Source organism: Anas acuta, chromosome 25 (assembly GCF_963932015.1).
Source record: "Anas acuta chromosome 25, bAnaAcu1.1, whole genome shotgun sequence".
NCBI lineage: Eukaryota > Metazoa > Chordata > Aves > Anseriformes > Anatidae > Anas > Anas acuta.
Genome location: NC_089003.1, coordinates 3,233,972 through 3,260,808, shown reverse-complemented (window position 1 = coordinate 3,260,808; position 26,837 = coordinate 3,233,972). Strand labels below are relative to the sequence as shown.

The following is a 26,837-nucleotide window of genomic DNA, read 5'->3' as shown; positions in this document are numbered from 1 at the left end:
AGCTCTGTAAAACTGGAGACTTCAGCATATTTAGTGTTAAGATGAGGATGATGTCTTGTTCCAGGGCAGATGTGGCAGGGGGTTAGGAGCCACTGCTGGGTTCCTTTTTCCTTATCACACGTAGTGTCTACCACTCAGCACAATTAAAGATTTGAGTTTTAAAACCAAAAAATAGCTTGGTGGTCTAAAGCTGCCCTCTGCTCCCTCCCTTTCTTGGTCTCTGGTCGCTGCCACCAGGAACTGTTCTGTACGTGGGTTTCTCTCCTTCTTTTTAATGCATCCCTCTGCTGCTCTGATAGGATGATTGAAATTCCTCACCCTTCTCTCAGCTACCAGGAGCCCCCGGAGAATGGAGTGAGTAAATATTGATCGGTGACAGAGAGCCATAAATGTCAGTTCACAGGTCCCCGTTAGATACAGGAGGGGGTTGGTTCCTTTTCCGCGGAACAAGGTAGCAGTGTGAGCTGCATGCCAACTACCCTGAAAGGGAACCTCTCCTTGCAGGGGCTGGCTGTGCTTTCTTCTGAACAGGCAGGAGCACAACTCCACTGAGCAAATCAGTTACAGGAAGCTCAGGTTTGGGAAGTACAACCCTGCTCCTGCCTCTGCTCGAGCATCGCTCGCCCCCTCTGCCTCCCGTCCCCCAGAGCGGGGCACTTGCTGCCTTGCCTGGGGGTGATCGGATGTGCCATCTTCCAGAGCAGGAAACCTCGTCCCTGCCCTGATGTCTCCTGGCCCTCTTGCTGCTGGTTCCTGTAGTGATTCCTAATCCTTGTGGCTCAGTTTGCACCTGAGACTTTCACCAGAAAGCCCTGCACATGCGCAGGATTAGTTACGAGTTCTCTGTCACTTGCTTTATTATGAAATTGCTGCCTTGGAAGGTGTCTCAAGTAGGAAAAAACCACTGACATGCCCTGTAACTTCACCTGGTGTATGTACCCCCTCTCCCAACAACGTTGTAATTGCCACCCCCACCCCACTCCCTCACCACCCGAGTGAATTGTCTGCACAGGGCATCACAATATCCCTGGGAATGCCTTTTCCCAGCTGCGTGCTGAGGTTTTTCCAGGCACTGTGTGTGCCACAGAGGGGGCAGGAGGGAGCCGGGAGGTGTCACCGCACCCCAACAGCGAGCAGTGAGGGTAGAGCTGGCTGGCCGTGAACCTGGCTGGGTTTCCAGCCCTTCACCCCCTCTGCTTCCTCCCGTAACCATATGAGACCATAAAGAAGTTTGAGGATGGAAGCGAGCCTTGCAGAATGTCTCTTTATTAACTAGCTTGCAAAAAGACCCCAGGGCCAAGGCTCGGGCGTGCTGTGGTCTCTGCATTTCCGCACGATCGCGGGGGACCGAGGCATTTTGCTGCGCCCTCCCCAGGCTGTAACACGCGGTCTGGCTCCCTCAGCCCCAGGTCCTGGTGCCTCCGTGCCCCCTTTTTGTGTCTGAGCAGTGCCTGGGAGCAGTCACAGCACCGCTGAGCTACGCAGGGGTGCAGGTGAGGGCAGGGTGAGCAGCCCTGCGGGCACTGCTCGCTGCCAGCCCCAGGCTGCGCAACGCAGGAATTAATGCCAAGGAGGGGAGGCAGACTTCAGGGCTGCGCTGTCCTTGGCTCAGCTTTGGACACGCTGGAGCTGAAGTAGCCTCCAGGCTGTCAGATGGGGCCTGGAGGGCTGTGTCCTGGTGGTGATTCAAGGCTGCGCATGCACAGGCATCGCTTACACCACTCATCTGCGCGTGGAAGGAGAGGAGGTTTTGAACCACCTCGTTTTTAGGCCAGGTAGGTCCAAAAAGGAACAGGAGCCCGCGGACCCTTTGTGCGCTGGCTGCGAGGCAGAGGGAATCGTGTTGGTTCAGCTGCTGACCCCTGCCCCAGCTCCACACACGAGCACAAAGGGAGCCCAGAGCACGAGGACCAGTCCAGCTGGGAGACACGCCGCTAACTTCACAGCATCGTCTCCAGCTCTTTGTTCAGGCTGGGGTGACTCCGATCCACGTCTAAGTCCCCGGTGGTTTCCCCGCAGGCTTTCTGGCTCATCTCCTGGGTCGGACAGGGCAAAAAGTCCGAGGGCAAGGAGCCGGGGATGGAGCCTGGCAGGCTGGTACGGGCTGGGAGCAGCAGCCCGCGCTGCTGTGTGCTCCCCGCTGCTCGTCCTGCGAGGCTCATGCTGAAGCTGGTGGTGGCGTGGGAGGCCAGCCCGCCGTAGTAGCAGCTCCCCCCTGCACTGGTGGCACGTGCCTTCTGCTTGAAGTCCAGCGCCAGGCTTCTCCGAAAATGGGCTTTCTTAATCTCTGCCTGCACCTAAGGGAGGGATTGGAGACAGCAAAACTCCCTTCCCTTCCCCTTCCCTTCCCCTTCCCCTTCCCCTTCCCCTTCCCCTTCCCCTTCCCCTTCCCTTCCCCTTCCCTTCCCCCAGTGATGAATCAGTTTCCCTCCAGTTATCCCAAGCTGGGGGCTGTGGCTTAAAGTCACTGACCCTAAAGGGGCTTGACCCAGAGCTCAGCTGCTCACATTCCTCACTCACCTCCCCGTTGCAAAAGCAGTAGATGAAAGCCACAAAGAAACCCTGCCAAAAGAGACGGAGGTGGTGGGCTTTGAGTCCTGAGCCGGGATGGGCATCGCTCGGAGCAGGGCAGGCAGCCCCAGGGCAACGCACCTGAGAGGAGTTGAAGAGCATCTCGTAATGCATCTGGATCTGCCACAGCACCCCGGAGACGTCGGTGTAGGGCATGGCCATGAACACCACGTAGTGGACTCCGAAAAGCGGCATCAGCACCAGCGTGGACTTGAGCAGCTTCCTGAGAGGAGAAACACGGGGCGGGGAGCTGGGACCTGCCAGCCAGCCCTGAGCGCCCCAGCGAAGGGCAGGTGCTGGAGCTGCTGCTGCAGAAGCTCCAGCTTCAGCCCCCGGGGCTGGGGCATGGTTTTGCCGCTGCCAGCACTCACCTGTACTGCTGCCGGGGGTCCAGCTTCCCCGTGTTGGTCTCCCAGAGCTTGGAGGCCAGCACCCGGACGATGTTGAGGAAGAGGAAGAAGTTCACCTGCCAACAGATGCCCACCGTGGGTTTGTCGCCTGCAGGAACCCGGCCCAGCGACTACAAGCAAGCAGCCCTGGGTGGCTCCCAGGCCCTTTTCCCTGGAAAGGGTGGGGAAGTGGAGCTGTGGGGTTCTCACCACGACAGCAGCCAAGATGGGGACCTGATAAATCCACTTCATGTTCCCCGCGCTGAGGTCCCAGCACCTGAAGAGAGCAGTGAAGAACCTTTGGAGATGCTGCAGGCACTGGTGAGAACTGCTGGCTGCTGGTCCCTGTCCCCCCCAGCCACCGCCCCCATCTCCCGTCCTCCCACCCTTCACCTCTTTGCCACCTCCGAGTGAGCCTGGCTGGGAGAAATCCGGAGTTTGGGTAAATCCTGACCCAGCAGCAGCCCTGTTACAACCACCTCCAGACATCTTTCTGTGGCAAACCAGTTTTAAATTAACTTGAACTCTCCTGAGAGCTCCTTGTCTAAACCTCCTGCTCTAAGTCCTGCGGTCTTTCTTTTTTTAAAATCTTAACTTTAGGACATACCCTTTAGTATTCACCTTGGCACCATTTATTGATCAATTTTTGATGTAAGGCTGCATCCAGCTTCCTTCTACGTGCAGCACAAAGATATTACTGGTCTAGATGACCAACAATTTTATGAACAAGCCTTGTATATGTGCTGACTCCTCTTGTTCTTTTCAGAATTTTTGCATTTCCAGAAGCTCAGGTGCCCACAGATTTCTTGCTAGCATTTGCAACCAACCTTTCCCTCCCCAGAGGTGCAGGAGGAGCTACGTACTGCGTATCCGCCAGGGAGGCCCTGACGCTGGCCCAGACAGACACAAAGACAGCAGGGAGACCTGGAGGGACAGGAACCGGGGTGAGGAGCAGAGCTGAGACACCAGGTTTGCAGCCAGAATCGGTTCCTATGTTTTGGCACTCGGTGCTGCTCAGCGCCCCAGCACCTCGCGGGGTTGGGTTGGGGTCCAAGCTTACCCCAGCCGATGATGATGAGGACCCACAGGTAGCTCTTGTTGGAGAGGAAGGCCATGAAGATCAGGCTGTGCAGGTAGAGACCTTCCACCAGGATCCAGTAGTGGTTGGTGGCCAGAAAATAGAGGAAGAGCGTCACCACCACCTTGCAGCCGACCTGCGGGCAGGGAGGTGCCCACATCAGACCCTCCCCTGAAAGCTGCATCTCCTTGAGGTTTTTCCTTCCCCTCCCTGGTAGCATCACCCTGAGTGTCTCAGCCCTACATCTCCTTGCACCAGGGCTCCTAAATCCCCCTTCCCTCTGCTCCTGCCCCCGGTCTCCGTGCAGCACTTGCCAGGTGGCCCTGTTGGCCTGGCGAGGAGCCCATTTCTGCCTTGAAGTCGTCCTCCCGCAGCTTCTCCGTCTCGCTGGCCGAGTAGAGCACCATGTCCTTCACGAAGATGCTCACCGCCCGGCAGATGAAGGAGGTGAAGAGGTGCACGTGGATGTAGTTGCGTGTGCAGTGCAGGCGCCTATGGAGAGGGGTGTGACACCAGCCCGGCCCTGCCTGCCCAAAAAGCTCAGCGCGTGGGGGCTACCAGGCAAGGGGGGACCTGGAGAAAGTCAGCCCCAAAGTGCCAGCCCCCTGTGGGCACAGAGGGCAGCTCTGGGGGTGAGTGGGTTTTCCCCCCCCCTCCAGGAGCGAGGAGCTGGTTGTACTGGTCACCAGTACATGTTGGGAGGCTCTGGGAAACGCCCTGAGGTTTGTGCTGGGGTTGGGGTGGTGCCGATGCCCCCCGGGGCTGCGTGCAGGAGATGGGGCCGTGGTTGTCCCCCCCGCGGGGATGGGGTTCAGCCCCTCCTTACTTGAAGTAGGAGAGGATGCAGACGGCCACGATGAGGGAGGCCAGGGAGATGGAGTAGCCGATGGTGTACATCAGGTGCAGGCGGTCAAACACCTCCTGGAAGAGAAGGGCTCTGCTCCACGCCTCCCCCACGGCCCAGGACCCTTTCAGCCTCCAGGCTGAGAGCACGGGAGGAGCGGAGCTTGTTCTGGGGAGCCCCCAGTCCCAACCATTCCCCTGCTCCCCAGCCCACCCCCAGCAAGGTCACCTTCTCGCGGCTCCGGCTCTCGGAGGAGAAGAGCACAGCGCATTCGGTGTAATTGGCCCAGGTCTTGTTGAGGCTGAGAGCCATCTCCCACGTCCCGTAGGCGCTGCAGTACCTGTAGGCATGACCTGGGAACGCGGCGGGTGCTGTGACAGCGGCAGAACCCGCAGGAGCCCCATCGGCACCCCCGCTGGGCGCAGGCGGCTCCCCGAGGTGCGGCTGCGAGCACTCACCTTTGTGGTTGAAGTCATAGATGTAGTCGGGGCAGGGCACGGCCACCTCCTGGCTGGGGGAGCCCTCCGGCCAGCAGATAATCCCGTCCCACTCTGGAAGGCAGCTGGTATCTGGCCAGGGAGCAAAGGGACATCGCACCCCGTGTCCAAACAGTGCCTCGTCCTGCCTCTGGCCTCCCTTTCCCCCGACCAAGGCGAGGAATTGCACAACCATGCCATCACCCTGCAGAGCAGGGGGATCAATCCCATCCCATCCCATCCCATCCCCATCCCATCCCCATCCCATCCCATCCCATCCCATCCCATCCCATCCCATATCCCCATCCCATCCCCATCCCATCCCATCCCATCCCATCCCATCCCATCCCATCCCATCCCATCCCATCCCATATCCCCATCCCATCCCCATCCCATCCCCATCCCATCCCATCCCATCCCATCCCATCCCATCCCATCCCATCCCATCCCATCCCATCCCATCCATGAGCTCTTGTTTGTGCTGCAAATGTTGCTGCCCAGTGCAGCCAGCGCTGGCTCATCAGTGCAAGGGTTTGATTAGCCCCTAATTGCACCCAGGAGCTGCACAACCTCATCTCAGGACCCTGTGGTCCCCAGGAGCTTTGTGTACCCCTGACCCCGTCCTGCTGCCATCGGAGGGGACAGCTTTCTCCGTGACATAGACCCGGGATTGCCCCCCAATGCGCAGGGTCAGGACGCTACCTTTGATCTTCTCCAGCTGGGCTTTTATGTCCCTCTGGCATTTCTCCTTGGCTTCCACCAGGAGGTAAATCTGCTCTTCTTTCGTGAGCACGTCGTCGGGGTCCACCTGCCCAGACAAAAGTGAGGTGAGGACCTCCCCCATCACAGGGGGGCTTTGGCCACTGGTGCCTAACAGCAACTTGGCTCAGGTCTGCTCCGTGCGCTCTTTGCACCCTCCTGCATGGAGCAGGAGCATCCTCGGGTAAGAAATGAGCCAAAGCTGGAGCAAGAGACAAGCAGAGAGGCCCAGAGTGCGTCTGGAGGAGGTGGGCAGAGACAACGGGGCAGCCAGGCTGGAAACGAAGGCGCCGCAGCCTCGCAGCACCGCGCTGTGCCCGGTGAGCCGGGTGTAGGGAGGCTGGGGGTAGAGTTAAGTGATATGGGAAGAGAGAGAGATAAGGGAAACGATTCGGAGCCGGGATGGGCAAACCAGCAGCTGTGGAAAGGAAAAGGAGCCGGGATGCTGGGCGCTCTCACAGTGGGGCTGGGGAGGCACAGATCAGCAGGGGGGGTGCTTTGGGAGAGGCGCTGCCGTGGGTGCCCCCAGCTCTGTCCTTACTGCCAGCCCCACAGCCAGAACTCACCTGGGTCCCTCCAGCACCTTGCGAGCCCTGCCCCGGGCACGTGCAAGAAATGGAAAAAATAAATAATAAAATAAAATAAAATAAAATAAATAAAATAAAATAAAATAAAATAAAATAAAATAAAATAAAATAAAATAAAATAAAATAAAATAAAATAAAATAAAAAGACTTACCAGAGCCCAGGCAGAGCTCAGGAGGCAGCAGCAGAGCAGGGCCACCACAACGCCTCCCCCAGAGCCCGATGCCACCATGGTCCCGCCGGGATCCTCAGGGACAGAGGGATGCAGAGAGCAAAGCCTTCACCTGGGCGCAGCCGTCCGGGCACCGGGAATCTCCACCAGCCCACGGGCTACAAAGCGAGCCGGCACGTTCGGCGAGGCCGAGCATCTTCTGTGAGCGCCTTCCCAGCCACGGTCCCCATCGAGGCAAGGTGGCAGCAGGGGCACAGCGTGTCCCTGGGGGCTCGGGGTGAGCCCCAGTCCCGGTAGGGCTATGGGATGCTCACAGGCTTGCCACACGTGAGGGTCTCTCCCCGCCTCGCGTGCTCCTCTTCGCTCCCCGTGTCTGCTTTAAGCAGCTCCCGGAGCGAGAGCAAACAATTCCCGTGGGGATGGGGACGGCACAGCTTTGTTGGCTTAGCCCTAGGTGCTAAAATCCTCCGCAGTCAAGGCAGATTCCTCCTCTCAGAACTCCTCTCGCTGCCCGGTGGCTTCATTTGTCAGCTGTCACGGCATCGCCCTGCCGCCCCCAGCTGCAGACTGGTCCCGAGGAGCCGGCAGACTGGGATAAATCCCAGTAAGAGTGGCTGGAGGTGGGCAGGCAGAGGGTGCCACACGTGAGCATCCTCACTGCTGGAGCTGGGATGTCTTTGAGGCAGACACCAGTTTAACCCTTTTCCTTCTCCTGGTGCTGGGGCGTACGCTGGGGAGGTGCAGTGGGGTCGGCCCACGGTGCTTGTGCAGGACCTCGCTGCGGGGCCATGCCCAGAGGGGCTGTGGGGTGGAGGAGCCGCAGCTCCCTCATCACCTGCACCCCCCAGGGTGGCCCCTGCGTTTTGGGATCGTGCATACACCCGGCTTGTTCCCACCACCCCACCGGTTTGGGTACCTCGTGTCCCCCCAGCATCCCGAGCATCCTCCTGGGGAATTGGGGGCACAAAGCAGGGCGTCCTCCCTCCCTGAGCAGGTTGCCCGCAGTGGGATGAGGCTGAAATTCAAAGCCCCCACTGCAAAACCCTGGGAATTTCAAGATCCCAGCCCGGTGCTGCACCCATGCAATCCGTGGCTGGGTGCAGCTTTCGCTGCCTCCGTAAATGGCAAAATCCCGCACGGGGCAGAGCCCCCTGGGGCCTCCCTTTGGGTTTTCCAGGCAGGGGGGGCTCGCTCTGGTCCTAACCGGGAGCCTCCCCGCTGCAGGGAGGAGGTCAGGCCCCACCGGCTCCTGCAGCAAGCAGAAACAGAGCTGAGAGTTGTGAGAGCAAAGCAAATCCTGGAGAGAGTGCCCAGGAGGTGCTGCTGGCTCGGATTAAATCGGAGAGGAGAACGAGCCTCTGGGTTGCTTCCCCTGCCTCGTCGAGCTGTAAATGAGGGATTGGGGCAGGTTTGGCAGCTGCCCATCACCCCGGCCCTATTTAGCCCCCAGCCCGAGCACTGTGTGGGTGCTGACCCCAGCTTGGGCTCAATCAGGACGTCGCCTGGACCTTTAGGGCAAGAAAAGGGCTAAGCAGTTAAATTGCAGGATCGATATTTTCTGGAGGCTCTTCTGGGTGCCGATTTCTGGCCGAGAAGCTCCCAAGGGGTGCAGATGGGGTTCGGGTGAGGTTATTTGGGAACGGGCGCTGCCTGAAGGGGAGGCAGCAAAGCTCCGGGGCGATTTGATTCCCCCCCCCCAGGCGAAACCTGACCCAGACTCCGAGTTTGCAGCGAGCAAAACATGTTGTTTTCTGCTAAATTGCCTGCTCTATTATGCAGAGATGGGGAAAGCAATCACGGCAAATGACACCCACCCAGCCCCAGCACGCAGCCCCGCCAGACCCCAGCTCCGTTCCAGCAGCCGTGAGACGAGGGCAGACAGCAAATTGCCCAGCAGTTTTCAGCTGCTCCCTCCTGCCAAAAGACCCCCGTGACCCGGCTGGCGGCAGCTCAGCATTGAGCAGCATTTTGGCAAAAAAGAGGCCAAAGTGAGGGCTCTGGGTGCAGGGGGAGGACACCCTCCCCTCCTCTTTTCAGAAGATGGAAAATTACCCTAGGAATTAAAGCGGCTTGGAAAGCTGCCATGCTCAGAATTTAATTTCTAGGGTAATTTTCTGCCTTATGGGACAAAGGGGGTTCAGTATTTACAGCCGGAGACCTCCCTGCTCATGTGTGCATCTTCCCTGAGCCCTTCAGTTTCCTCAGGGAGATGGCACAAAGCGGAGGAGCTGCCCGGCTCCTGCACAGCCTGGCAGTGAGACAGATCCTCAATCCTGGAAAATACCAACAAGAGCCCACACAAATCTGCCTTCTGCATACCCACATACACACACAACTCATGGGGTTTGTGTGTCAGTGCCACGGCTCGCACCCTGCACACATCCCTCAGGACCCATCCCGCAGGATCCTGTTCCACCCAGCGGCTCGCAGCCGTCCCTGCAGCCCAGCCCAGGCGGGCGCAGGAGCCACGAGGCCGTGCAGCATCTCCCGAGCATCTCTTCTAAATGGCTTTTCCCCATTTCTGTTACCCAAACACCAGGGCTCAGTGGGCTCTTGGTGCAACCCCACGCTCTGCTGCAGCCTGGCTGTGTTTGAGGTGATGGTTTAGGATCTCTTGGTTTGCCCCTCCAGCACCATTTTCCAAGATGCTGAACCTCGATGGTTTCTTCTGGCTTTTTTTTTTCAGGAATTTCCCAGCTGCCAGAATTATCCCTCACTGTGGGAGGGTGGAACTTTTTATTTTTATTCTGCTCCCAAAAAAAACAAGGCCGCTTTTGGAAACCTCCCCTGTCCAGGTAGCGCCCAAAGCAGCACATCCAGCACCACGGGCTGCGATGGGGATGTGCAGGAGGCGTGCAGGTAGGAAGATCCCAAGCTGATGAATTAAGGGTCACACTGTTTTCATCGCCCTCGTTAGCCACCCCGCTGCAGGCGAGCGTGTCCTCTACCCACAGCACAGCCACGCAGCCCCTCCAGCACCTTCTCCACATTGCTTTTTCCTCGCCAGGCACCCAGGGCCATCAGCATTTAGGTTTCTGGATCTGTTTTAGTGAGTGGCCCCCGTGCAGCCCACCCGGCGCAGGTGCTGGGGGGGACATCCCCCCTCTCGCGGCTGGTGGCTTCGCCGCGCGGGAGCCGATGACAATGGGCAATTGTCGAGTTGGGGCCCCTCTCGTTTGAGTTTTCTTCCTTTTATAGTAAGTAGCAGTTGCTCCAGCAGCTGGCCTGCCCCTGCGGGGTGAGGACAGGGCTGGGTTTATAAGGGAAGGAGCAGCCCCTGCCTCTCAGCCCTCCGCTCCGTCGCTTCGCCGGCCCGGAGGATTCAGCCTTGAACCTCTGCAAAGCTCCCAGCGAGATGCCGCTCAAAAAACCCGACCCCAAAAAGGATGCAGCCAAAGCGGCTGCAGCCCCGGAGGTGCCCAGGGAGCTCGCCTTCGATCCCAGGAGCGTGAAGGTGAGCGAGGGATGAAGGCATCGCGTGCCTCCATCCTGCTGTCGCCCGCCCGGCGTGGGCGATGCGAGGCAGCACGCGACTTGGCGTCAGCCCTGCCATCTAGGAGCAGGGGTTGGGAGGGGAAAACAATCCCGCTGCGTTGATGCAGAGAGCTGGCAGCGATGCTCTCCTTGCTGTGGGGGGGGTTTAATCCTCCCCCATCCAGCCCCGCGTGCCGCAGAGCCGAGGAAATCGCGCTGGCTCGGGCTGCGGAGCCAAACGCCCCGCGGCAGCTCCGGGGGCCCCCGCAGCTCTAAAAGCATTTCTGCCACCCGCTGCCTGCATCCCAAAGCACTTTGCCCCCTCGTCGCCTCCTCCGTGGGATGGCACCTTTTATCCAAGTCCCCGCAACGGGAGCTCATTTTTGCGGCGATTCCCCAGGTTACGGTTACATTTCTGAGCCCCAGTTGCAGCAGGGGGGTTGTTAAGAGCAGGCTCAGCACAGAGGCTGCTTAATCACTTGAACTCGGGGTCAAGCCTCCAAATGGCATCCGTCCTACCCTGCCGTGGTCTGAGCCTCCTCCCTGTGCCCACTGCACTGCTGCTGGCTGTGCTTTCCATGGGGATTTTGGTTCTGTGATGAAGGTGGGAGCATTTCTGGGCATGGCACGGGCACGGCACGGGTATGGGCACAGCACGGGCACGGCACGGGCATGGCACGGGCATGGCCACCGCCCTGAGCAGGCTGCAGAGCTCGGGGGGATGCCCAAAGACAGGGCTGAGCCCCTTCACTGCCCCCAGCACCATCCTCATGCCCTGCTTGTTCTCTTCTCCCGGCAGATCGAATTCACAGCGGAGCAGATCGAAGGTAAGAGCGGGCACCACCTCGCCCTCAGATGGCATTAGACATGGGGAGCTCCTCCTCCAGATTTTTCGGCAGCAAGAGATGGGAAAGGAGGCAGGAGAGGAGGTGACCAGGAGCCAGCGCAGGGACGTGACTGGGGTGGAGACAGCAGGGAGCAGGGAGCAGCCCCGGGCTCCTTGCTCAGCACTGAGGGTGCCCCAGATGAAGGGGATAACCCCAGCTTCACAGCCCAGCAAGGAAAAAGGTGCAGGGCAGGGAGGGATGAGATTTGAGGGCACGTCCTGCTGGGATCACTGGGAGGAGCAGATGAGTGCTGTGCAGGCTCAGCCCCCCAGCTGGGTTTTGTAAAGAGAAAAGAGAAACATTTGGAAGATATTTGGATTTAAGCTGCAGCCTTGTCCCCAAGTGTGTGATGTGCTCGGGGTTATCAGACCTTGGTGTTGGGGCAAGAGGGGACATCACCAAGCGTCCTCTTGGCCCAGGGGCTTGCAGGTGGTGTTGGCCCTCCCTGGGTCCCCCCAGATGCCACCCGCAGAGGCAGAGCCATTGTGAGGTCAAATGGGCAAACAGCAGCACCCCGAGGTGCTGGGCAGCCCTGCGGGGACACAGATCCATGCCATGGACACCGCCAGGGGACGGTGAAGTTCAGCAGAAGATACAAAGATGCCAAGCAGCAAAGTCAAAGCCCCAGGCAAGGATTCCCACCAAACCCAAAGCAATATATCCCAAAACATCACATCTCCAGCCCCACATGGAGACCACGACCGTCTCGTCCCACGCGCCGGCAGGAGGAGCGGCTGCTCCGCTTCCAGCGAGCTCATGCTGGGCATCATGAGGAAGATGGACCAGAACCTGCAGCTCCTCAGAGCCATGGACGTTAAACTCACAGCTCTGAGCATTCACGTGGACCGGCTGGAAAGGCTGATTGCCCACATGGGCGAGTCAGCGGCTCAGGTGGGCTCACGGGCCTGGAGGCAGCAGGATGAAACCGAGGAGCTGGCGGAGCATCTGGTGCAGGAGAACCAGCATCTCGCTGCCCACGAGGGGCAGATGGAGAGGCAGGAACCAGCCGCCAGGCTCGGGACCCTTGGCTTGCCCCAGGAGGGTAAGGAGCTGGGGGGTTCCTGGAGAGTTGGGTTCTCCACATTTTGCACCTCAACGCCAGCACGGAGCCTGCTGGAGGGGAGAAGCCTCCTGGGGTTGGGCAGCAACGAGGCCATGAGCAGCAGAGGAGCGTGGTTGGCCATGCAGTCAGCATCTGGTGGCCGTGTAGGCAACGTGGGGACCAAAGAGAGAATCCAGCAGTAGGTTAGGAAGCTAAAAAGCGTCTTGTAAAGGAGGAGAGAGACCCAAATTCGTCCTAATTTAGGCTTCCTTCCTGCAGGTGAAAGGTAATGCTCAAAGGGGTGATGATTTGAGCTTGGAAATGGATCTTCTGGGTCTTCCCAAGCAGGACTGGGTGGATGTGGTGACCCTACCTGAACACGAGCAGAGCTGCGTGGTGCCCGCCTGGCACTGTGGGCATGGTGGGGGTGCGGAGGGAGGGTCGTGGGGGTCCCAGGAGGCCTGAGTCGAGAAGGGGAAGAGCAAAGGGGAAGAACAAAGGGGACAGCAGCGGGGACAGCAGCCTGCAGCTGGTGCTGCCAGCACAAGGTGGTGCAGGAACCCCGGTGGGATTCATCCGTCCAGCTCCGTATGGGGACTCCCGCATGTCCCACTTTCTCCTGGCCGCCCTGGGAGGTGGGGTGGGACACGGGGCCGGCATGGGCAGGGGGCAGCCAAGCTCTTCCTCCCCGCAGAGTTCAAGGAAGCCTTCAGCCTGTTCGACCGCACGCCCACGGGAGCCATGCAGATCAGCTACGCGCAGTGCGGGGACGTCCTGCGGGCGCTCGGCCACAACCCCACCAACGCGGAGGTGCTGAAGGTGCTGGGGAAGCCCAGACCAGAAGGTAACAGCACAGCGGGGCCGTGGGACGGGGTGGGATATGCAAAGCCAGACAGTCAGTGGAGGGACATAGCCCCTGGAGCCCTGCAAGACAAAGAAATTAGAAAGGTTCATCTCTGACCCCTTCTCCTCCTCCCCTTTCAGAAATGAACACAAAGGTGCTGGACTTCGAGACCTTCCTCCCCATCCTGCAGCACTTCACCCGCAACAGGGAGCAGGGCACCTTCGAGGACTTTGTGGAAGGGCTGCGCGTCTTCGACAAGGAGGGCAACGGGATGGTGATGGGGGCAGAGCTGCGCCACGTGCTGGTCACACTGGGTACGGGCTGCCCGGGGAGGGGAGCAGGCCACGGGCCACCTGGGAGCTCTTTTGGGGCAAATAGTTTGGGTTTGTTGGCGGAGAGACCCCACTGCTTGTAGGCTTCTGTAGGAGTTGATGGCTCCCAAAGTTGTGGCTTTTCCATCTGAAGCCGTAGCTTCATGCGTGAGCCAAGTGAGCCGTCAGACAATGGCCACACCTTGGTCTTCTCACAATCCCCCACCTATTTAACCCCCTTTTCCTTTCCTGGTGGCTTTGGCTCTCTGGAAGAAGGTCAGGAGGGTCACAGCAGGGCCACAGCCGTCCCCTCACCTCTCCATCCTCCTCCTCCAGGGGAGAAGATGACAGAAAGCGAGGTGGAGCAGCTCATGGCAGGGCAAGAAGATGCCAACGGCTGCATCAACTACGAAGGTAGGAGCAAGAGGTTCCTGTTGGGGTTGTCCCACACACAGCGGTCTTGTCCTAGGGCACAAAATGTGTGGATCACTGGGGAGCACTGAGAGGAAGGTGTGGACCATCCTCGAAAGCCCCTCAGAGGAGAGATGTGAGATGGGATCCCAGCTGGGGTGGGAACAGAGCAGCTGTGCCAGTGATTTCCAGCAAAGGCTGCTGAAGACAGCGTGTTTCCAAGGGTTTCGGGACAGATTTATCCCCAGTGCTGGCACTGTTTTGCTGCAAGCCATCAAAAATATACAAAGCCAGCATCTTTCACAGCAGAAGCTAATTGGGAATGTTCGGAGACGCAGGTTGCTCGTGGCTCCAAGAGGGTGAAAATCTGGCATGAAGTCTGGGAACCCCTAAAATGGGAGAGAATTGAGGAAAAGAGGACACCCATTCCCCATGGCCTCAGAGATCTGGGAATAGTGGGACTGGATGTCTTCGAGAGGGTTTGGTATCTCTCCAAATGGGTTTGGGGTGGGAAGTGGGAATAGAAGGAGATATCGTGGTCTTGGCAGAGCATCTCTGCCAAGCCAAGTCCCCTTTGTCCCTGGGTGCCCTGGGGACCTCTGCCCTCAGCTCCCAGCACGGTTGTGCTCTCACCTCTCCTTTCTTCCTCAGCTTTTGTCAAGCACATCATGTCTGGCTGAGTCCAACTTCAGGTGAGTCCATCAGCGTCTCCCCTCTTTGCTCAGATTGGAAGCTCTGCCTAAAAAACCTGCACATGTAACTCCTGCTGGTGGACATAAATATTTTAAAAACCGTGACTGACTAAACGCCAAGAAAATATTAAAATATTAACTACTTAGCACAGTAGTTCAGAAGTTTCCTTGTTAATGCTTAAAAAAATACCAACGTTCCCATTAACATTAGAAAGAATATGGAAAACGTACCCTTGCTGCTTGTTAAGCTTTTTGCATCCCTCTAAGGCTGCCTGAGGAAAACAGATAAACAAGTGTCTTTTAGGATGAACTTTTCCTCTGAAATGTATTCAGTTTAAAGGAAAATCCAGATTACTGAGAGCTGGCCCCACTCACCCCTGCCAGTTTCTTACGCTTTTGTTATCTCGCTTTTTTTTTTTCTTAAGCATTTTTCCTCTCCTCAGCTGTGCAGAGGGCAGCAGGGAAAAAAAGAAAAAGAAAACAAACAAACAAACAAACAAACTTCAGATACTGCTAAATACACAAATTAAACATTTAGAAATCTCTTTCATTTCTTTCCTCTGCTAATCTCTTTAAGCATCAGAAGGTTAAAGCCGAGGCAGACAGAAGTCTGAACTTTGAATGTTCGGTGCCCATTTTATCTTGTTTTCGATCCCTTTTTCTCTGGCTCCTGTTCATCAGCTCAGCAATACGGGCGGTTGGGTGGCAAACACTGCCAGGGAGATGCAGTTCTACCCAAAACTATTTGCATGAAACACTTTTTTTTTTTTTTTAATGATATGGAATTACAGTTATTGACATTTGGGGTTTATCTGGGAAGCATGGATTTGTTGCATTAAGCCCTCTCATGGTTGTCTCCCAGGTTCTTGGAAATATTGGACCCCACCTGAGCACCACGAACTGTGAGATTCCTGCGTCCCTGTCCCCTCTTCCCCAGATGTCCCCAATCAGCAGAACATTCCACGAGAGCCCCGGTGCAGATCTGCCCAAGCCTCAGTATACAATGGGATAAGCCCACGACTTGGTTTTAAACTCTAAATTATTCTTGTCAGGTTTTTCCTGTGACATTTATCTCATTAAATCTCATTCCATCCTTCCTTACCTGTGGCTTTGGCGTGGTCAGTGGAGCGGTGGATGGGGAGACTGGGGCTACCCGTGATGGGAGCTGGTGGGATGTTCTCACCACAAGGGAAGGCTTCATGACCTCTAGATGTGAGGGAGGAATTCAGACCGGGTGTAAGGGTCTTTGCTCATCACCCACCCTCAATGTGGGGCCAGGAGCTGGCTGTGTTTTGCTGCTAGGGGTTGGAAGGCTCAGAGCAAAGTGAGAGTAAGGGGCAGGTTGCATGGAGTGAGCCCCTGTTCTTAGGACACGTCTCTCTGTGTTAAAACCAAGCCTTTTTTTGGACCTGTAGCCCATGAGCACTCTGTCAGGTCCAGGCTGAACCATGCCATGAAGAGAGGAGGGACCTGCTTGGTCCTGCTGCTGTCCCCATCACAGGAGAGAGCAATGGGCACCTTCTCCTTGATCTGCCTGTCCCAGCCAGAAAAGGGACAGAGGAGCCCAGAGACTCTTTTTAATTTATTTCTTTATTTATTTTTAAAAAACAGAGAAAGCATTAACAACATTATTTCTTTTCTGTATGGCCCTGTACAGGCGGACAGCATGTCTGCAGCCAGAAGCTCTCTGGGGGCTGTGTGACGTGAGCTGCCAGCTCCTTTCCTACCTGCAGAAAATCATCCTAGCATCCTTAGAAGCGGTGAATAATTCATGACAGATAACTCAGCCCCCCATCAGCAGAGCACCTGGGAGCAGATAATGCTTTTCCTTTGATTTGCTCCATATTCCCCTATCCTCCATGGATCCATGCCATGGCTTGGACTAGAAACTGAAGGCGTTTTGCTTCGCCGTGGCTGCCTTCAGCTGCCACTTGCTCATTTCTGTGCAGTGACTGAGTAACAGCCGCTTTCAATTCCCACTGCTTGATAGAAATGCTCGTAAAAAGCAACATAAGCTGTTTATGGATGCGAGATTAGATTTTTAGCTTCTGCCTGTGGTATTTCTACAGCTCCCACTAGGGAGAATCAGGGCATTTCATGCCTTTAGAAATCACACCTGTGTTCTAACCTGGTAAAGGACATGGTAACAGGGCGAGAGGGGACACTGCTTGCTGCACTTACTCCGGGGTCATATTGGCCCTTGCCACCACCGTGGCATTGGCTCCTGCAGAGGAACGTGCTGTAACAGACGGGAATGGAGCAGAGGCGAGGGACCTGCCCCAACCTGCAGGGGAAATGCACAACAGAGGCCAGGGGCCCCGCTGGCTGCGATGTGCCTGCCCTGGCAAGGCAGGAGGCCGTGCTCCTGTTCCTGTATGCAGAGTGCACGCCTTGCATTCGAGCCCCCAGCGTCTGTGCAGACAGGGATGATGCTGTACATGAAAAGCAGAGACTCCAGCAGACAGACAGGCAGAAAGAGAGCAGTGGAAAATGATGGGAAGAACTAGATAAAAATGCAAGGGCTGAGAAATCCAGCCTTTGAAGCACTCCCGGGGTAAGTCAGCCCCATTCCCTCTGGGGACCTGTTCTGTCTCTCTAGGGTGAAACAAAGCTGATTTGTACTGAAGCAGGTTGGAACGATGCACTTGAACAGGCACAGCATCTAGCTCTGTATCTGTATGGCTGTGTACCTCGACATGTGCCTTTGTGCCCTGCCTCCTTTGGAAAAGCTGAGGATGCCGAGGAACAGGCAGTTTTAGTCCCATGGACATTTACACAAAGCATCTGCTGACACCAGCGAGTGACCCCATATGCAGAACTGCACTTCAGGGCTAGAGGCATCCCTATAAATTGAGATGTCCCAAGACAATGATCACGTGCTGTGCTCTTTCATATTTCAGATGCTTTACTTGGAGTCCAGGAGTCTCCAAGAAGTAAAAATACTCCCCCACTCAAAGGGGAGACTGTGGCTCTATCTCCTCAGCCTGTGATAAGGCAGACTCATACCAAAGATGGTCTGGATGTCAGGAAAGTCAGCGCTGCCTACGTGAAACAGGAGAGACAGAGGGAGCCAACCTTCATCCTGGGGAGTTATCAGCTGCACATGGCAGGGCAGAGATTGCGATAAGGGTGATGAGGATGGACTGCGTGCCTCCAAACGCAGCCTCGCACACGCACACCCACGTATGCACACACCACCATCACCATCATCATGGTGGGTGAGGCCAAAGGCCCTTTGGGGAGGCAAACACTTCACAGTGTTTGGGGCAAAATGGCTTGAATCAACCCAGCTGGGAGCCAGGTATCTGTCCTTGGGGAGAGCACTTCTTCGTTGTATTTGTTCCAGGTCAGGGACTGAAGCAAGCTTTGCCTTTCCGTGCCAGCCTGCCCACACCCTGAAAGCAAACACCTGCAGATCTGCTGGAGCGATAGCAAGCCTGTAAATACACTTTTCAGAAGCGCAGAGACCTGCAAAGGGACTGGGGAAGCCAGCGGGCCAAGGCTCCCTGCTCTCCACACAACTTTTCAACATAAGCAATGTGCTCAGAGCTTTATTCTCATGTAAGGGTGCAACCTCCTGCTCCCACGGCTGTTCCGCCGTGCTCGGCAGCACATCGGTGGGTGCCAGGATCCGTCCTTCAAGGAGTGGAGAGGGAGTGTAAGAGGAAGGAAGGAGCAGAGAGCCTGTGAGCAGTGGGGTGTGTGTGTCGGTGGTGTGGGGCTGTTTTATTACAGGAAGCCTGTGAGGGGGGTTGGAGAACGGTCTCTGTCAGCTGCAGGTGGCTACAGAGAGGTGAATGGTTTTAATAAACTGAAGTGTAGTTGTGCATCTTTATTCCGTTATTTTGGGAAAGGAAGAGAGCCCTCTCTGTACCTGGTGATGGGAGGCAAACAGGCACCTTCACAGATTGAAATGGCCACTGCCAAGTTACCCCCCTTTCCCCTGGGGACATAGCGTGAGGGAAACCCCAAGCCCCTGGTGAGGGCTGCCAAGGCTTCCTGACAGACAACACACCCCAAGAACCCCATCTTTTGGTACAAAACACAAATTTTAATCAGTGGGGGCGTTTCGAGGGACAAGACCCTGAGGCAGCCGCCGCCCTGCTGGCCGTGAGGGGATCCCCGCCCTCAGCGCCCCCCACAGCGTTCGGCAATCTCCGGAACCACTCGGGCGGCTCCGCCGAGCGCGGCCGTTCCTTCACGGCGCCGAGGGGGCTTTCCCAGCCGTGTTCTTTTCCGTCAGCGCTCGGCTCTTTCCGCGGAGCGCTTCGGCTGTTTCCGCCGAGGCGCTTCGTCTCTTTCCGCGGCGCGACTTCGTGTGTTCCGCCAGCAGCTTCGGCTCTTTCCGCGGGGGCTCTTCGGCTCTTTCCGCCGAGGCGCTTCGGGTGCTCCTCCAGCAGCTTCGGCTATTTCCGCCAGCAGCTTCGGCTGTTTCCGCCACCAGCTTCGGGCGGCCTCGGCCCACCTCGTTCCCGGTAACGGTCGCTGGGAGTTTAAATGAGCAGGGGCCGGGCCGCGCCGCGCCGGGCCGCGCACTGAGGCGGGGCCGGGGCCGCCCCGCTCCGGGCTCGGCGACGACGAGGAGGCGGTGGCGGAGGAGGCCGGGGGAGCAGGATGACGGTGCTGCAGGAACCCGTCCAGGTACCGACCCCCCCCTCCTCCCCCTGAGGGCCGAGCTCCGGCTCGGGCTTCGCCGCCGCGCTCCAGGCCCCGAGGCCCGGCCGGGCCTAGCGGGGGGGGGGGGGAGCCGGGGCCTGTCCCGAGGCCCGGGGGGAGCCGCTCGGGCCTCGAGGGCCTCGGCCGGGCCTCGGGGCGCTCCGGTGGCTCCTCGCCGGCTCCTCCGGCCGTCCCGGGGGGCTGCCGGGCTGCGGCTGGCCTCCGGGCGTCCCTTCGCCGTGCCCCGAGCGGCCGGGACGAGCTTCCTCCGGCCTCTCCGCTTCTTTTTCGGCTGCCCCGGCCCCGGGCGGGCGGCCTCCCCTCGGGAGGTGGCGGGCTGCGAGTGGAGCAGGCCGCTCGTGCTGCCCCTCGGGAGACCTGTTGATGCCTCTCCGTGCTCACCTTCCTGCCTTTGGGGAGCTCGCAGCTCTGCGAGCCGTGCCGGCGGAGGACGTGCCTTATTCCCGAGGAGTTCCTATTTGCAGAGCCGCAGGAGAGCTAGGGGAGAAAATAACGTAAATTGTGCATTTCTGCCGTATTTCAGTCTTGCTGCAGTTGCCCTGATGGGCTTCCTGCTCTTTTTCTCGGTCTTCCCCTCCAAAAGACATGATTCATGGGATAAGTTGGCTGCTGCTTTCCAGCAGCCTCTGTACTCTAACTTCTGTAATTTTCTGTTAATGATACCATAATCTCATTTACGTTTTTTTTTATTATTATTTTTTCATCTTAACAGTTTTTTTTTCTTGTTCTGTTGGAAACATCGTACTAAACATGTCTTGGTTGTGCAGGAATTGTGCTCTATAATGAGCATTGTGAAAATCCTCGGGTTTGGCTCTCGGCTCTCCTTTTAAGGAGAAGAGGATGGGGAGAGGAAAGAAGGACTTCTTGCCTGGAAGACCACCCTGCTGACTTGACCCCACCTGTGCAAGATGGTGGCAACGATGGCATCCTTGTAGAGTTTGTGTTCTCGATGCCACTGTTCTGCTGGTCCACCTGGAGAGCAAGGGTCAATGTGTTCCTGGAGATGCTTTTGGCTTCCATGTTCTGCAGTGGCTGTACCAAAGCCTCTGCTGTTACCCTTGGAGCTGGGCTGGTGTCTTGCAGCACTTGGGTATTCTAGGAAAACATGGGGTTACAGTCGAAAAGGAACCAAGAACACATTTCAGAGTGAATGACAGGAAACAATATTTAATGTTTCCAGTACTGTGCTAATTAGATTAACCAAGTGGAAAATACTTGCTATTCTGAGAGTTCCCCAATAGAAATGCAGAGTATGGTTTTAATTTTTCAGAGAGATAATGACCTATCTAGCGCAATTCTCAAGCTCTTATCAGCTTGGAAGTTTTGATGGGGCTTCGCTACATTGAGTATATCTATTTAGATTCTGTCTGCCTCAAATGCCACATCACTTCTAGTCAGTGCTTCAACTGCTGTTCGCTGCTGTTCCTTGCTGACAGCAGTGCTGGTAAGTTTAGGATTTGTTATTTGTGTGATCTTGGTCATACCATTGATTTTAAAGACAAAGTTACCAGTGCACCATCCAAAACAAGGCTGACATTTGAGTTTTGCCTGGATCTGCTGTTGCAAGCTGGAGTCCTCTTGGTGCCATGGCTGTGAGTAGTGATGTAGGGCTTGGATCTGTACTGCGAAGGCTTTCCAAAGCAGCTCACGCTTGTTTTCTCACTAGTGTCTGGTCCAACAATCAGTCTCCATCTTGCAGCACACGTTTGGATGAAGTTGACTTCAGCTGGAGTCCACGTATTTGTCTCTGCCTTTCTATTTATTTATTTATTGGCAGTATGTCTGAAAAAGTTGACACCGCTTCTCGTTTTGTTTGTCATTGCAGGAATTTCTTCTCTCTGTTTTTTCCTTTCAGACACTTACAGGGCTTGGTATTCTAGGGAAAAGCTGTCACCTTTACGGTCATGATATACGAAGTATGACAAATAATGTGTATCTTTTCCTCTAAGTGTAACACCTTGATAATATAAAATTAATGTCGCTAAAGGCATCCACTTTGATGGTTAGGTCTTCTTTTAATTCTTCAAACTCTGGTACTTTTACTCATTTTATGTAGACAACAGACCGTTATTGTACTTCCTGACGTGGTCAACTTAAAACTCTTCAGCTCAGGCATAAAGCCTTGTATCCCATGCACGTTTGGATGCCTTCCAAATATTTCTGAAAAACATCTTGGAAACAGATGAATGCTTTCCTTGGAATTTGGCTTTTCAAGGTGATCGTTTGCTGTGACCCACTCGGATAATGCTTGAACTCCAAGGCTGCTGTCATGGCTGAAAGCATGCAGCACCAATAAGTGTCTGATTAGTTAATGGAGAAAGTTTTCATAGCTAGTAAATGTAGCAAAGATTGTCTCTGAAAACTTTTTGCTCACCCTGAACAAATCTTAAAACATGATAGAAACAGATTGATTAACGTGACAATAGGCTGTAAAGCTTTGAAAATAATTTCCAGGGCCACGTAACTGTCAGAGGTGTCCCCTTACTGTTTAAGAGATTTGAGGATTAGATGTAGGATGATATTTGGACAACGCACAGGAGTTTCTGGATCAAAGAGGAGCGTGTGTGAGCCAGCTTTTGTTTTCCTGCTCTCATTTTTGAGGGTACTTTGCCATGCAGCTGTAGTTGGTGTGGTAGTTTGGAAATTCTCTGTTCACTTTCTTTGCGAATTAATGCATAGAATTGGTAGGACATCTGACCAGGAGCTGCATATTTTTATCATGAAAGCATGATAAAACTATGAAATGCTTCCCTGCTGTCCATATTTGCTTGTAGCCCCGAGAACAGACATGACAACCGAAGTGTCTTAACTGCCTTGCACACCCCCGAGGAGGTGGCTTTTTGGATCTCAGCTGGCAGGTTCTGTCTAAACCTCAATCACAACCACGGGGAAGAAACTAAGACTGCATTTGGATTGTGTTTGTGGCTGTACTGGATTGTCCTCCTCCGAAGTCCTTTGGGATTAAATAGCATTTACTGGATAAATGCCTCTGAAGTTTCCTGCTCCAAACCACCCTGGTGGGGGGCAGCAGTTGTCGTGTGCTGCTGGGGGGGATGCAGCAAACCGAGCTGCTGCTCTGCTTCCTCCCCTCATCTTGCTCTTGCAGGACAGCACGTGCAAGGATCCAGCCTTCAGACTTCATCAGTTGAAGGCAGGATTCCAACTTGCACCATTTCAGTAGCAAAATGGTAATTATTACATATTACCAGCTGGCTTTTTGCTTGCTCCAGGACTCGGCTCAGCAAGGATCGTCACTTGAGCCAGTCTGTAGTGTGTCTTTTATCATTTGGCTGTGATGTAGCCAAAAACGACTTGGGTCCCCTCTTGGCCTTTGGCAAGGCTGTTTCTGGCAATTTGCTCTTGTTTGAGAAGTCAAATGGCATTGGTTTCACCACCCCCATACCCCTCAATTTTGTAAGCATGGCGAGTTATGTCCCAGTGAAGACAATGTTTTTAACCTTAAGACAGGACAACTCGAATATATTCATCTGAATGGCACTTGTGGCTTGGTAAAGGAAGAGCTGTTTCTGAGAGCAGGAGAAAAAGGAGATGTTAGGCTGCTCTAACCTGGGTTTAGCCTGAAAGATTTTAACACCCTCCTTCTGTTTTGTACTTCTTGTGCCCCTCGGACAGCGTGGTACAGAACAATAAACAGCCTTGGAGCTTTTCAAGGTAAAAGCAGAGTAATCGCCTCAGGCAGATGCTGTGGCTGAAGTTATCTGAAGTGTGGAATACAACCAGGGAGAAATAATGTGTTTACGTTATTATAATCAAACCGAGAGAATCCGTGGTTAAATACTTCTCACACAGGCTTAAAAGTACCTGTTGATTTTTTAAAATCTACTGCTGGGGCCTACTGGTAGAGGAAAACAGCATCTCTGGAGAGATGGTGCATAAAATATTCCATGTAGTAACTGAAAGCTCTGGTGTGTACTGTTCATAAGGGCTGTGTAGGCTTCCCGTGAAGAGAACTCGCACATTTTTCACACCCTGACTTTGTCAAGTTTGTGTTGGAAGAAGTAGCATATGGTCCATGTAACTGCCTGTGACGTTTGGGGTTTTTAATTGGAATTGGCACTTGCTATTCCTGCTGGAGATGGCATTGCAGGGTGCTCGCTGCTTCAGTTCTGGAAGTCTCGGTTTAGATTTTGCAGCGCCTGATGGGGAATCAGAAGCTAGGTTCTGTTCGTGTTTTCCTTTGCTTGTAAATATTGGAGAAGTATTAGAGCACAGAGCCTTGAGTTCATGAGTTCAGACCCTGTTTGGATCAGTTATAGCACAGCTCCTGCAAAATGGCTGTGTGCTGGCCTGTGGGAAACGGCTCTGGAACTGGAGCGAGGCTGCCAGATGGGAAGGAGCTGCTGTCCTCACCCCAGCCCATCAAACCTCAGAAAACAACTCCTGATAAGCATGCATACCACAACTTCTAATGGATGGGAAGGAAGGACCAAGCAGATGTTAAAAGGGATTCTTTTTTTCCCTCCCACTCCTTTACTTAGAGATTTTAATTGGATCCAAAGAAAATCAGCTGCTCAGTGTAACGAAACTTGCACCCCCCAGCCCTGTTCTTCCTTTTGCTGGACAGCTCTTGCTTTTAACTCCGCTAATAAGGACACCGGGCAGGTAATTACAACAGCTACTCCAATGTGCATGAGGTTTATACACCTGGATGTGCGTTGGATTTGCATTTCCCTGGAGTAATGCCATCCTGAGAGGTTGCTTGAATACTGACAGCCCCAAACACTGAACTTTGAAAAAGGAAGATTGGTGCCCTCAAGCAGGTAGCTGTTTTTGGCCGAATGTGGGTGTACGAGCAAAAGGTAACCTTGGTATGTGTGCAGGGATTGGTTTGTCCATCCTACTGCATCACGTATGTTCTTGTGAGACCTCCCAGCCCTAATCCACCATGGTAAAGCAGTGGCTGGTGAGTGAAGACCTGAACAAAACCATGACAAAAAGCAGTGGGTCCCTTTAATCTTGTTTTTTAAAGGGATGCTGATGCCTCATCAAGGAAAATGCTGGGTATTTCATATGCTTAATAAGCAGCACTGACAGCCTCAGACCCAGATGTGATTCCTGGTCTTTTTGGTTTTCAGTTTGCCCTGTCTCGAGGTTAAATGCTTTAAATGGGAAATGAATTAAAATGCATTGGGCATGCTTGATTTTTTTTCTTTTCTTCCTCAAGCACTGCAAAGAGCCAAGAGCAAAATGTCACTCTGCTAAACAGTTGGGGATGTTTATATTCTTAATGCATTATTGTTTGATAGTAGGTAAGAAAATGCCTAATTATTTGGAAGTTGGTGATAATCCATGCTCGGGCACAAGGCTAAAACACTGTAAGGAGTGGAATCGTGTGCAGGCTGAGGTTTATAGATGGCTGTGTATGGTAACTAGTGAGAAGCAGTTGTATTCTTAGATTGGTTTGTGGTATCAGTGCAAAGATAGTTTTGCTTCTAATCTCCTTACTAATAGTAGAAACAACTGAAATTTCATATTTATTCATGTGCTTTCTTCTTGTCACTCCAGGACAACAACAAAACAGAGCTTTGCTTTTTGATAGCAAGAGCGTAATGAGTTCTGTATTTTTAAAGCTTCTCTCTAAACCCAGACTATTTTCCTGTCTTGTAGGCTGCTATATGGCAAGCACTTAACCACTACGCTTACCGTGATGCTGTGTTCCTCGCAGAAAGGTTATATGCAGAAGGTACGTACTTTGCAAACATAAAATTGATGGTCTTCTCAATTCTCATGTAGGATTTTGAGCCTCTGGTCCTATTTTGTCTTTCTGTAGTCATTGTGATAATAAAGCTTAACTTTCTGCTTGGGGAAAGCAGGAGAATACTTTGCAGTTAAGTTGGGAAACCAAATAATGTAACAGCAGTGGTTTTTTTTGTTGTCGTACAGTAAAACCTCCTTAAAATTAAATTCAGAGTTGGGTCTTTAAGTGTGATGTTTCCAGTGGTATCTTGCATGGTGTCAAATGGAAGGGAGGTTTTTAAACCCTCGGAAGACATGCAGTTCTTCAGGTTGACTTGGAGAGATGCATTCTACAAATTGTCTCGATATTGAAAGCTGTCTTTGCTAAGAATCCTGGTCAGATACGTTGATTGGTGTCTTAGCTGAAAGAAGTAATTTTGTAATAAAGAGAAGAACAGAGAGAAATTGAGGCAGTGAGCATCAGAACATACGGAACATGCATCTCCTGTGGAATTCTTGTTAGCTGTTAACTCATTGCGATGCCATTAATTCTAAACTGCGTTGTGCACTCAACAGGCAGCAGTAACACAGATCTGTACAACTGGGTCCTTCAAAGACCATTTCCTTGTACTGTAGTCCCTTTTCTTCCTTATCTTTAACTATGTGACACCAGACAAGCTTTTTGTTCTCCTCTGTTTCTTTCTCCTTGACATTGGTGTTCACTTTTTCTGTTCTGAAATATATTGTCCCTTAATCGCTAACATGAAAACAAAAATAAAACCACCACCATTAAGCAAAAAAAAGTGTTAATTTCAGGCTAAGCAAAACGCAAGTTTCTGACATGAATTAAACTGGGTAAGCTATTTTATGATCCAGGTTTTATAATGAAATGTTTTGCTTTTGATGTTCTGCTTGATGTGCCTACCATGTACTCTAGCACTGGAAGCACAAACTGAACTTTAGAGGGTTTTTCCTTTTGTTGGGGTTACCCATGAAATCTGGAGTCTCCCATCTAGTGTTGAAATGACAAGCATTGTACAGAATATTGTGGGAACCTTCAGATTATAATAAAGGTGTACATGAGCCATCCCTAAGAACTTTCCTTCATCTCCCCTGAACACAGCACATTCTGAGATGCAGGAACATGCTAGATTGAAAGTAAATGCCAAGGATATTGTAGAAATGGGGAGAATCCAACCTTTGCAGCTGCCAGGAGAAAATGTACGATAACGTAATGATGCTATCTCTGCAGAATAACACTCTACAAGAATATTTCAGACAGTTTTTTTTTTCAGTGACTAACAGTGTTGAGAGAACAGCATGCTGTCCCTTGGTTTAAACAGTTAACTGTTGATAAAACATCTCACTTCTGGTTAAAATAAGCAGTTATATTGCAGGGTAGAAGCTGCTGAGCCCAAATACTCAGATTTCATAATGACAGTATTCAGATTTCATAATGACAGTAAGAATCTTACCCCAAGAAGAATCCTAAGTCCACCTGCAGTTACTGTCTTTGTGGGGACATCTGTGATGTGACAGTTTCCCAGGATGCTTAAAATGTGTTAAATTAGTGGATAAAATAATTGATGTAACTTTAACTTTCAAAAAGATCTTTTGGAGTTTTTAGCAGAAAGACAATAAAATGTCCTCTCTTTGGGTCTTCAGTTCCCATTGCCATCATCTGAGTGATGACACAAGCTTAAAATAGTGTTCAGTGCAGCAAAGGATTTGAGTAAGTTGCCCAAAGAGGTTTTTGTACGATGCCTGTATTGATTTTTCTGAAGAGTTCCATGTAGGCAGACAAAGAAACATCATAACTGTTTTTTCTTTTGCTAGTGTGTTCTGAAGAGTCTAAAGTAATACTGTTTTTCTAATTGTTCGGAGGTTTGAGAGGCTTGCCATTACAGCCAGCCTTCTTTGAGGTAAAA

The 26,837-nt window shown here is 53.5% G+C and overlaps 3 protein-coding genes across 10 annotated transcripts in view; 2 read left to right on the top strand and 1 right to left on the bottom strand.

The window, feature by feature from the left end:
• Positions 1 to 1,122: 1,122 nt before the first annotated feature.
• LOC137844582 (parathyroid hormone/parathyroid hormone-related peptide receptor-like) lies at positions 1,123 to 7,624 on the bottom strand. The gene is made up of 13 exons (XM_068661053.1): positions 6,857 to 7,624; positions 6,061 to 6,166; positions 5,341 to 5,451; positions 5,111 to 5,235; positions 4,865 to 4,959; positions 4,353 to 4,530; positions 4,021 to 4,174; positions 3,824 to 3,884; positions 3,171 to 3,237; positions 2,943 to 3,037; positions 2,653 to 2,794; positions 2,521 to 2,562; positions 1,123 to 2,297 (listed from the first exon to the last, which is right to left on the bottom strand). The coding sequence occupies exons 1-13, from the start codon at positions 6,932 to 6,934 to the stop codon at positions 1,941 to 1,943; spliced, it is 1,611 nt and encodes a 536-aa protein (XP_068517154.1). The 5' UTR covers positions 6,935 to 7,624; the 3' UTR covers positions 1,123 to 1,940.
• A 2,492-nt stretch (positions 7,625 to 10,116) lies between these two features.
• Positions 10,117 to 15,636, top strand: LOC137844614 (myosin light chain, embryonic). Of its 2 annotated transcripts, XM_068661086.1 has the most exons (7): positions 10,124 to 10,328; positions 11,148 to 11,175; positions 12,972 to 13,121; positions 13,262 to 13,435; positions 13,769 to 13,846; positions 14,495 to 14,535; positions 15,398 to 15,636. In XM_068661086.1, the coding sequence occupies exons 1-6, from the start codon at positions 10,230 to 10,232 to the stop codon at positions 14,521 to 14,523; spliced, it is 558 nt and encodes a 185-aa protein (XP_068517187.1). In that variant the 5' UTR covers positions 10,124 to 10,229; the 3' UTR covers positions 14,524 to 14,535; positions 15,398 to 15,636. The 2 variants fall into 2 exon arrangements, with proteins under 2 accessions (XP_068517188.1, XP_068517187.1); XM_068661087.1 differs by lacking the exon at positions 11,148 to 11,175 and having other exon boundaries at positions 10,117 to 10,328; positions 12,944 to 13,121.
• Positions 15,637 to 18,954: 3,318 nt separating this feature from the next.
• CDC27 (cell division cycle 27) overlaps positions 18,955 to 26,837 on the top strand; it is a 32,505-nt gene continuing 24,622 nt past the window's right edge. For 3 of the 7 annotated variants that reach the window (XM_068660719.1, XM_068660718.1, XM_068660723.1), the window contains exons 1-2: positions 18,956 to 19,176; positions 24,841 to 24,916. In XM_068660719.1, the coding sequence (XP_068516820.1) occupies positions 19,150 to 19,176; positions 24,841 to 24,916 (103 nt within the window). In that variant the 5' untranslated portion in view covers positions 18,956 to 19,149. Of the gene's footprint in view, positions 19,177 to 24,840; positions 24,917 to 26,837 lie in introns of all 7 variants that reach the window. The other 4 variants (XM_068660722.1, XM_068660724.1, XM_068660721.1 and 1 more) reach the window with 2 other exon arrangements.

Bases quoted from the DNA above. Each gene is read 5' to 3' on its own strand.
- LOC137844582 (XM_068661053.1), bottom strand. From the start codon at position 6,934: ATGGTGGCATCGGGCTCTGGGGGAGGCGTTGTGGTGGCCCTGCTCTGC. The intron at 2,563-2,652 runs GTGCGTTGCCCT...CTCTTTTGGCAG, and splicing joins TGCTCTTCAACTCCTCTCAG to GGTTTCTTTGTGGCTTTCAT. The intron at 2,298-2,520 runs GTGAGTGAGGAA...TCCCTCCCTTAG, and splicing joins ACTGCTTTTGCAACGGGGAG to GTGCAGGCAGAGATTAAGAA.
- LOC137844614 (XM_068661087.1), top strand. From the start codon at position 10,230: ATGCCGCTCAAAAAACCCGACCCCAAAAAGGATGCAGCCAAAGCGGCT. The intron at 10,329-12,943 runs GTGAGCGAGGGA...CGGCATGGGCAG, and splicing joins TCGATCCCAGGAGCGTGAAG to GGGGCAGCCAAGCTCTTCCT. The intron at 13,122-13,261 runs GTAACAGCACAG...CTCCCCTTTCAG, and splicing joins GGGGAAGCCCAGACCAGAAG to AAATGAACACAAAGGTGCTG.